General features: G+C 38.1%; 2 protein-coding genes and 1 pseudogene across 2 annotated transcripts; 1 reads left to right on the top strand and 2 right to left on the bottom strand.

Annotated features, from left to right (window-relative positions):
* The first annotated feature begins 215 nt into the window (after window positions 1-215).
* LOC143596368 (putative F-box protein At4g21240) lies at window positions 216-1,201 on the top strand (annotated as a pseudogene).
* Window positions 1,202-4,663: 3,462 nt separating this feature from the next.
* Window positions 4,664-5,788, bottom strand: LOC143596367 (G-type lectin S-receptor-like serine/threonine-protein kinase SD1-1). The gene is made up of 3 exons (XM_077075160.1): window positions 5,556-5,788; window positions 5,059-5,209; window positions 4,664-4,981 (listed from the first exon to the last, which is right to left on the bottom strand). Exons 1-3 carry the CDS (start codon window positions 5,642-5,644, stop codon window positions 4,676-4,678), a joined length of 546 nt encoding a protein of 181 aa, XP_076931275.1. The 5' UTR covers window positions 5,645-5,788; the 3' UTR covers window positions 4,664-4,675.
* Window positions 5,730-9,527, bottom strand: LOC143596366 (G-type lectin S-receptor-like serine/threonine-protein kinase At4g27290). Its single transcript, XM_077075159.1, has 4 exons — window positions 8,258-9,527; window positions 8,044-8,169; window positions 6,456-6,610; window positions 5,730-6,090 (listed from the first exon to the last, which is right to left on the bottom strand). Exons 1-4 carry the CDS (start codon window positions 9,525-9,527, stop codon window positions 5,866-5,868), a joined length of 1,776 nt encoding a protein of 591 aa, XP_076931274.1. The 3' UTR covers window positions 5,730-5,865.
* Between the last annotated feature and the right edge of the window lie 370 nt (window positions 9,528-9,897).

The raw sequence follows: 9,897 nt of genomic DNA, 5'->3' as shown, positions 1-9,897 counted from the left end.
CAATCTTAGGTATTTTGCCATAGACATGAATTTATGTTTTGTTTTTTTGTCGATTGCTAGTTTAAACAGTGGCATATATTATTCGTTTTTTATTTTCTTTTTTTACAACCTTTTCTGTTTCTACGGGCTGAAATTTTTATTCATGCTTATATTTGTAGAGATGACATCTGATTGTGTGTTTATATGTTCAGATTGTGAATTTAGTGAAAATTAGAATGTCTAGCAACATACCATTCGAAATTCAAGTGGAAATCATGAAAAGGCTTCCTGTCAATCTTTGATTCAATTCCGATCCGTCTCAAGGACATGGAAGGCTATGATACAAAGCTCATATTTTGTTACTCACCATAGCAGCCAAAACCAACATATATTTGTGAAATATATTGATGCAATTAATTATGATACAAAACATGTTTCAATTGTTGATGATGATACTTTCCATGCGCATAAAGTTTCCCTGCAGCCTCCCCATCCCATACATGACTATTATAACCTAATCGGCTACTCTCACGGCTTGCTGTGTTTTCACGATGCTTATCAAGCTGGCAGTGATGGTCCCCTCTCTGGAATGTGTAGAGCAGTTACTTGGAATCCATCCATTAGAAAACGGGTTGATGTTGTTGTGCCTAATGTGGCAGTTTACCGTAGCATCTATCGCACCGTTTTAGCTTTTGGTGTTTGTCGTGAGGCTAACAACCCTAAGATTGTCAAGATCACATACTCTGATAGTTGGAGCGCTATGGAAAGTATTAGTTCCATCCCTTGTCAGGTTGAGGTTTTTACATTAAGCAATAGGGCTTGGAGAAGTCGACACAACAATCTCCCTCGTATATCGCTTAGGTTTATTCATCCAAGGCATGGTGTTTGTTGGGCAGCTGTAGATGGATTTCTTTATTGGCTTGTTGCTGATAGGATTAACATGAACGGCTGTAGGTCATATAAAAATTTGATTCTTTCATTTGATGTTACAAGTGAAGAATTTGGCATAGTAAACCTTCCAGATAGTTTAGCACACGACCACCCGCTTAAGTATTGCTCCTTGTCTAAGCTAAAGGAGTCGCTTGTGGTGATTGATGTGGTTGAAGAGGACAATAGAGTGGTGTATGATGTATGGATGATGGAGGGCGGGGCTCCAAATTCGTTTACAAAGCTATACACTTTTGATATCATCACAGTAGTTGAGACATTATTCAGGGGATGAATGGAAAACTTGCTGTTTATGAGCCCCACTCAAAGCAGATATATAATCTTGGGATTGATGGAACATATAGAATTTTTGTGCAGCCCTATACAGAAACACTATTTCTGCTTGATCATAATGATGCGGGTCATGATAATTTGGTTTCGTAAGGTACATATATAAGTTTTTTTTAGGTCAGTTCACTTTTTGATTGATATGGTATCTTGTTCACATTACACATTACATTCTGCTACTTATTTGAATGGGTTGATAATTGACATGGTGACACTTTTAAAATTTTATTTATCAATAATTATTGGGTTATGTTGGCAACTGAAACAATAGTATTACAAATTAATCTACTATCATGTGTTAGTTAATATGCCTTGGTCAATAAAAGTCAACGATTGTTAATGGCTGGAAGTTCAGGGGGCAGATGGTTATTCTTCTAAAGATGTTATAAAGAAGAATGTTGAAGATAGTTTGGTTTTACACATCTTGTGTAAATGGAAGGGCTAAAAGTGACAACTTGTTTTTGGGTTGTTATTAGTCGTTATAACCAGATTAGGGTTTAGTTTTTACGTTACGTTCGTTTTTGTTTACTTTGTAATTCTCTCTCAATACTCAATCTTTTGGCTTGAGGTTTTCTTTCCTGTAAACGTTTCTTTGTGAATAAGTGAAGCCCTAATTCGTTGTTAGATTTCTTGTTCATATTTGAATTCAATTCATTTGTGTTCTTCGGTGTTAATTGATTAAATTCCGCAATACCAATTAACATCATGAATGGAATTATTTAAGAGGTTATATTCATTATCAACAAACACTCCTTTCCTCATGAATTCTAGGATTTCAACAATAGATTTGACTAGTTTATATTTAGACACTTTAAATTATAGTAAAATGTGATTTTTTACTCTCTTTTATCTAAATTTTTCATTAAGTTCCGTATCTATTGTTTTGGCCTATCTTCCAGACGATGCTGAACTCACAATAAACCCACGTGAGTTGACCTTAATAGTTCTGGTAAATTGACCGATTCTTTATGGAGTCCCCCATTCTCCATGCCTATATATATATATATATATATTTATTTATTTATTTATATATATTTAATCACCCTTAAGCCGTATGCATAGATGATAGAAAATGGTTGTCGGTTAAAGTAGAACAAAACTAGCATGTCCAATAAGGTTGCTCATGCGCTCTGTGGAAAAATTCTTAGTTTTTTTCCGCTTACAATCCCCACATTAAAACACCGAAGCTAAATACTTCTTATTTTATTGAAAAGAGGTCGTCTGGTACATACGGTGCGATGTAGCCAATGCAGCCAAATTGTTTATTATTATTATTATTATTATTATTATTAAAGATTAAAAACTTTTAACATATAATATAATGAGATTTGTGAACTTGTGACATGGCAACCCTCACTAGTTGACGTGGACGTGAACGTGAACGTGAACGTGAACGTGAACTTGTGACATGGCTATGCGATATACACCAGTGGGCAATCCCCACTAGTTAATATGGACGCTGACATGGCACCCTTCACGCGTGGGGTCTCACTAGAACACCGCCCCCCTCTCCATATTTTGGTCATGCGTGACCTGAGGGGAATGACCATGGTCATTCGGGTCATTCACCCGATGGTGGTGGGGCCAACCTTTTTAATGGTTTCGTTTCCTTTTTTAAAAAAAAGTCTAATTTAATAAAAAAAGATTGAGAATGGACAATGATGGAGAATGTGTTGGGTTTCAGTGGTGATTAGTTAAAAATTTGTTTATTAAAACCGGTTCAATAAACGTGACAAATAAAATTAATCTCATTAATTAATAATTATACGTAGCGGAAAGTAAATGATTAATCAGCACCGAAACTAAACCCGACATGATCCGGTTACACGCAATACGAGTACGAGTCTAACAATAAATATATAATTAAAACTTAACAATATATTTAAGTTTACCTCGGTTAATAATTAACCGATTGAGACACCGAAGGCTAACGAACTGAGCTAGGTGACACAACGAGACCTACGACCAACGGTGGCGGTGCACGACGGCAACCCGACAGCGGTGGTGGAATGCGGCAGAAGCTGGAGGCAGCGGCGGCTAGGCACAGCGTCCGGCGGCGGTGCGGCGTCCGGCGGCGATGGCTGGATGGGTGGCGGCAGAAGCTGGAGGCAGCGGCGGCTAGGCACAGCGTCCGGCGGCGGTGCGGCGTCCGGCGGCCGGCGATGAAGCAGCAGCGGTGGTGGAGTTAACCGGCAGCTAGGGTATAGGAGGAAGGAGTTATGGACTTGTATTAGGATTAAGGTTAATGTTATAAATATCATATGTTTATATAACCCTTAATTAGGTTTAACCAATCTCATTAGTTATAAACCCAGTGGGCCAATAAATCCATCTCTTGCTCCAAAGCCCGTTCCATATAATTTTATCTCCTTAAAGCGTCTATCCCGATTAACTAACTTAAGCGGGTTTATTGCTCGTTACCTCTCGGTGTAACTCTCACGGGTCATAACCCGGTTGACCGTATTGACTTACCCGAACTGGTCCATTATTCCAACAGAATGGTGTATTTCCTTGGTTGAAGGGTGATGTTGAATGACGGGGGGAAAGCTGACATGGCACAGACGTGACAAATGAGAGGAATGGTTTGAGGGGGGTGTTAGGGCTGAGCACGGTTCGAATCGATTCGGTTATTAGGCGAAACCCAAACCAAAACCGAAGTAATCGGTTATTTGAATATGTAAACCGTTCGCTTTTCGGTTTTCCGGTTTCGTTTCGGTTATTTTTGGTTTCTTTTCAATTATGGGTTGACATTGGAAAAAAAAATAAAAAATGAAAATGCATATTTTAACATTATATAAGAACGTGTTAGAGTACCATAGTCCATATATATATTGAATTCAAAAAACAAAAATAGGCACGTGTATGTGGAACTATACGAATACAAAGTTGTTAAACAGAATTTAAAAATTAAAAAACATTAAAAGTTTACTCCCAATCTTCATTAATCATCTTATTTATTTATCTTAGTAGTTTAGTCCATTCCTCCTAATCTTTATCTTCATCAATCGGTTTGGTTTGGTTTTTTAAATGGATAACCGAATCGAAACCGAAATTTCGGTTTTTCAAAAAGAACAAAAATTAACCGTCGGTTAATACTTCGGTTCGGTTTTTTCAGTGCGGTCTTTTCTGTTTATTAGGTTTTCTGCTCACTCCAAGGGGGTGTATACCCCTTGGCCTTAATGGTTTGTTGCTAATAGGGATAACATGAACGATGGCCGTAGGTCACATAAATATTTGATTATTTCATTTGATTTGATGTTACAAGTGAAGATTTTGGCGAAGTAAACCTTCTAGATAGGTTAGTACACAGCTCAACCTAATTTCAATTTTAGTAAATGCCTGAAAATTTCACAAAACTGGAACAAGCGGTTGATACTCGTGCACTTCGACATGCTTGCTGCTTTATATATAAATAAATATACTATCTAGCGTTGAGCATAGTAACTGTGAGCTCATTGGTTGAACTCGTTCCATATGTACTTGAAGAAGAACCGTTATCAGTTGTAGCCTTTTCACAAAAGAAGCCCGGTGGCTTCGGTGGCAGCAACTCGGTTTCACTCCCAAACATTAGGACCACAGAAGCCATGTTCGGCCTATCTTCCGGACGCTGTTGAACGCACAATAATCCCACGTGAATTGACTGTAATATTTCTGGTAAATTGACCGACTCAGTTAGAGATTCTGCAACCAGTTCCAGTGATTTGCCTTCTTTATGTAGTCCCCATACCTAAAAATAAATAATTATTTTATCACAATAAGATTATAGATGATAATGGTTGTTAGTTAAAGTAGAACAAAACTAACATGCCCAATAAGGTTGTTTTTGTGCTCTTTGTGGGAAAACCCTCTGTTTCTTTTCCCCATCACGATCTCCAACACTAAAACACCAAAGCTAAATACGTCTGATTTTATTGAAAAGAGACCATCTGCTGCATACTCGGGTGCCATGTACCCACTATAGTGAATATATATATTCGTTATTTTTTAAAAGAAAGTATAGCCGAAAGACAAGGGCACATGCACCAATCAGCCGGTGTCCCGATGATTGAGTGTTATGTGTCTTATGTCCAAGGCTTGATTCAAAACTACTATCGAGCCGGGGGTCTCACCGGAAGCAGCCTCTCTATCCCTATGGGATAGAGGTAAGGCTGTCTACATCTTACCCTCCTCAGACCCTACCATAGCATTGCTATTGGTGGGATATACTGAGTACGATGATGATGATTTTTTAAAAGAAAGTCAGGGTAAATATTAAATAGTATAATCAAATTGGTATATATGTTTTGAGTGATGGGTCTTACTATGTTCCAACAACTCGGTTTGTGTTTGCTTCTATCTGATTTCCTCCAAAGCTTCGGGCCGTTCCAAAATCTGATATTTTCGGGTTCATATCACAGTCAAGCAAAATGTTGCTGACTTTGAGGTCTCTATGAATGATTCTCAGTCTAGAATCTTGATGAAGATAAAGAAGTCCTCTGGCAATGCCCTTGATGATGTGAAACCGCGTAGGCCAGTCGAGTACTTTACTTTGATATTCATCTGCTGGCAGTTTATTATTTATACATCTAAGTTTTATGTATTTGGTTGTTTTTTATAACATTATATACGGTTTTAAAAGATTATTCCGAATATAAACGTATCTAGACTTTTGTTTGGCATGTATTCATACACCAGCATTTTTTCAACCCCCTTAATGCAGCAGCCTAATAGTCTTACAAGGTTTCGGTGTTGTAGTTTGGAAATAGTGATGACTTCATTCTTGAACTCTATGAGTCCTTGTGTTGAAGTTTTTGATAATCGCTTCACTGCTACTTCCTGCCCATTTTCCATCACACCCTGAAAATGATCCTTTGAGGTAAGTCTAAACGAGTTCTGGTCAATTTCATGTCGAATCGCATGCATGCTAAGATAAACAAGACGTGTTCGGGTGTACCTAGTGGGGTCACATGTAGGCCCTTTATGACATAACTTAAATTGGTTGGGTACTTTATGACAACATTTAAAATTGATGAGAAATAGAAATAAACAACTATTTTGGGTTAAATGGGTTGTATTCGGTTTCATTTTAAATTTTCAGGTTCGTGACGAATTCGAGCCACAACCTACGAACATGACTCATTTGACGCCCATATCAAGAACTTAACGGGTAGAATCATAAAACAACGGAACCAGAAAATAGGTGATGCATTTGTTTTTTTTACCTTGTAAACAGGTCCAAAACCACCCTCTCCGAGCTTATTGTTGTCTGAAAAATTGTCGGTGGCTTTGCGTAGTATAGAGAAGTCAATGAGTGGTAGTTCTAGATTATCCTTCGAGTTTGTATCGCCAGCATCAAGATGGTCCTCTTCTTGTGTCCCTAATATGCCAACTTAACAATATAAACTGATAATAAACTTGGCAGATCACCAAAATATACATCTGACTTCTTCATCCACTAAAAAAATTACACGTGTACCAGATTTAAATGGAGGTGGCAATTGGGTTGGGTCGAACGAGTCATGGGTCAAAATGGGTTTGGGTCAGAATGGGTCAACTAAAAAAAGAGTTGTTTTGGTTTGAGTCAGAATAGGTTAGGGTCGGAACGAGTCAGAACGGGTTTTGTTTTTTTTTTTTAATAAGAATAGCGGCGGAAACATTTTAGCATTTTTAGATTTTTTGTTTTTTATTTATATTTTGAGTTATGATTTTTTTATTATTTTTTTTTGAATTTTTTTCTAAGGGGTTTCCTATTAAGAACAAAAACCCTTCAAAAATATTCAAAAATAATAATAAAAAAATCATAACTCAAAATATAAATCAAAGAAAAAAAAAGTAAAAAAAGTAAGATGTTTCCTTCGTTGTCTTCGTTCCATAAAAAAAACCACCGAGAAATTGAACCGAAATCGAAAAGTCGACGGAAATGAAACAAAAAGCCAAAACCAAACCAAATCAATCGAAATAAAAAAATCGATCAAAACAAAACTAAAACCGAACAAAAATGAAACTAAAAAAACGGACAAAATCGAAACAAAAAACCAAAAACGAGTCCGGAATCGACCAAAAAGAAACCAAAACCCAACCCGTCCTGTGTGAAAACTCGTGTTCGCTTGAAACCTGAACCGAACCCGTTCCAATCTCAAACTCATTTCGTGCTGAAACCTGTCTCGTGCCGAAACCCGTTCCGATCCGAAACCTGCCACATTTCCTTATGACACTAGCCCACATCGACCCATTTCTTTGAATATGGCGACTCAAATTGACCCAAAAATTATAATACGAAATTTCAAATGACCCATTTTGACCCATTTAGATAAAATCTCTGACCCAAACCAATTCATTTAATTTTTAAAACACCCCAAATTAACCCATTTGAAATGGTTTGAGTCAAGATTGCCACCCCTAGATTTAAACATACGATCTTGACAAATTAGATCGTGTGCGGGTAATACGATGTAATTTATATCTAAAGACTCAGAGTAAATTACACACTTTTGAAGGGTGCACAATTAGAGTCTCACATGGCCATCGCGACCTAGAGTACGACATTTTCTTTATAAGCGTAAGCAACATGTCAGTCTTTGATTCTTTCACCTGATGAGCGTAAATCTCAGCATTTTTGTCCAATGATTTTGTTTTATGTTTTGAAAGGCTCAATATTATAAAAGGAAAAGGGGGCAACATACAAGTCACAAGAAGCCCAACAATAAAAAAAAAGTCATCATTTTTTTTAAATATTTTGTTTATTCAATGTTCATTTTGGTGATTTTCTTTTTCAACTTCTATTATGATGATTTTTCCCCAAAATATTACCTTCTTGCATTGGCTTCCTCTTGTTCAATAGACAAAATATGCACAATGAAACTATTATGAACAATAATACCAAGACTATAGGAAGAATAATCTTTAGTTTCTTCCCATCCGAGCTTTTATCTTTTGCTGCAAGATCAAATTAGAGGGTTTAAGGTTTAGGGATACGAACTGCAGCTCAATTTCATAGCAAAAAGTTGACAAAAACCTGATATACCTAACTCGGATGCCGGCATTCTTATATACAGATCCTGCTCATTTTCCGCAAATGTCCTAATATCCAGTAACTCACCGAACCACACCAAGCATCCACTTCCACCACCGGTTATATTCTGGCTCGCATAAGCCGTACACGAGCAGTTCCTCTTGCAAAACCGCTCACATTCATCGAGGCTCATGGTCTGGTCAAACCAAGAGTGTTGCGTGTCAGGCAACTTCACACCAGAATACTTCCTGAACCCCTCGTCGGGCCCACAATCCAAAGGGGTCAACCGCTTACACCCTTGAGACCAATCCGCCACGTTCCATTGGTCCGGTGATGTCGGCTCGAACCCTTTCAAGCACCCGCAAGCCGGATAGTTGTTAATATTACAACTCCCATACGAACCACAAAGCTTATAACGGTCACAATTATCATTCTGAGTAGCGAGATACAATAACCATTCTCGTTGACTCTCAATCCACAGCAACCGCTCGAAAATACCCGTGGGTCGGATAACAACCCGGGTAATTACGGAACTATTCAAAAGATCATCAAAATAATAATACATTTCTTTTTCATTTAGACTAAACCCAAACCTGTAAACCGAGTTTGACCTCAAACTCGGTTCACCAGAAAACCTAACCCCGTTCCACGGACCCGCCCTAAACCTAATATCCACCCCGTCCCGAACAATCATTTGCGGGTACCCTTGAGTATCCAACCATACCGTATACTCACCCGAGGACGGGTCGCTATCTTCCTTCCACGACGTAAAATGCGTTTCCCGCCCCGTTACAAAATCTTTCCCGAATTTCATCCCGGGTACAAAAGTATCCGTTGGATAATCAAAACTTTGCCATATCGGACCATCCTGATCACCCCGAACAACTAAATTACCTGTATCAAGAAGTTGACTCACCGGGGTATTAACTAGCACCGCTGACGTGTTCCCTGACGACCAAATGACGTCACCGGGGGTGTTACGGATGACTAAAACTCCTTGTGGAGTGAGTGTGAGTTCACCCGAGGTGTTGACAAGTGGCGTGTTCCGGTTGGCTACGCATATAACCGTTCTGGGTGATATATGTTTGTACCAGATTCCAACGTATCGGTTTGTGGAGTTTGTCGGGCTGAAGAAACCGAGCTCGAATGTTTGTTTAGCGGAAATTAAGGTTTGTCCATCTTTAAGGATTTGGTTTGCTGAGATGGTGTCTGCCGCCGTACAAGTCGTTAATGCATGGATTGCAACAAGGATGCATAATCCAAATCGTAGTTGTTCCGCCATTACTGTTGTTGTCGTCTGCCACCACATTTTGGGTGTCTGGCTTTTATGTGGTTGATTTATTGCTTAATAATTCATGTTTGAATTGTTCTAGAAGGGAAATTATGGAATGATTTGCTTTTTCCTTGAAATGAAGAAATTGTGGAGTCAAACTTGTGAGAAGTCGTCTTATTATATAAAAAAAAAACTAGTTGGTTCATCCATTGTTTATAAAAGGTTGGGTGCTAAGTTTTTTTTTTCCTTTGTTTATAAAAGGTTAACGACAGATTATTTGTTGGTTGCATATATATGAAGCGGTTTGTCTTTTTAAAACTAAATAGACCTATGTGAACACTTATATTTATTAAAATAATGCATGAAACCGGACAATTTA

Source organism: Bidens hawaiensis, unplaced genomic scaffold (assembly GCF_021521415.1).
Source record: "Bidens hawaiensis isolate Kalapana, Puna unplaced genomic scaffold, B.hawaiensis_p1.1 tig00046292_1, whole genome shotgun sequence".
Lineage (NCBI taxonomy): Eukaryota > Viridiplantae > Streptophyta > Magnoliopsida > Asterales > Asteraceae > Bidens > Bidens hawaiensis.
The sequence above is the reverse complement of the archived record's forward strand: the minus strand, read 5'-3'. Positions and strand labels throughout refer to the sequence as shown.

Excerpts from the sequence above, each read along its gene's own strand:
- LOC143596367 (XM_077075160.1), bottom strand. The coding sequence starts at position 5,644 with ATGAACCCGAAAATATCAGATTTTGGAACGGCCCGAAGCTTTGGAGGA. Across the intron at positions 5,210-5,555 it reads AACCGAGTTGTTGGAACATA|TGGGTACATGGCACCCGAGT; the intron begins GTAAGACCCATC and ends TATTCACTATAG. Across the intron at positions 4,982-5,058 it reads AAAACAACCTTATTGGGCAT|GTATGGGGACTACATAAAGA; the intron begins GTTAGTTTTGTT and ends ATTTATTTTTAG.
- LOC143596366 (XM_077075159.1), bottom strand. The coding sequence starts at position 9,527 with ATGGCGGAACAACTACGATTTGGATTATGCATCCTTGTTGCAATCCAT. Across the intron at positions 8,170-8,257 it reads AATGCCGGCATCCGAGTTAG|CAAAAGATAAAAGCTCGGAT; the intron begins GTATATCAGGTT and ends TTGATCTTGCAG. Across the intron at positions 6,091-6,455 it reads GTTTTGGACCTGTTTACAAG|GGTGTGATGGAAAATGGGCA; the intron begins GTAAAAAAAACA and ends GATCATTTTCAG.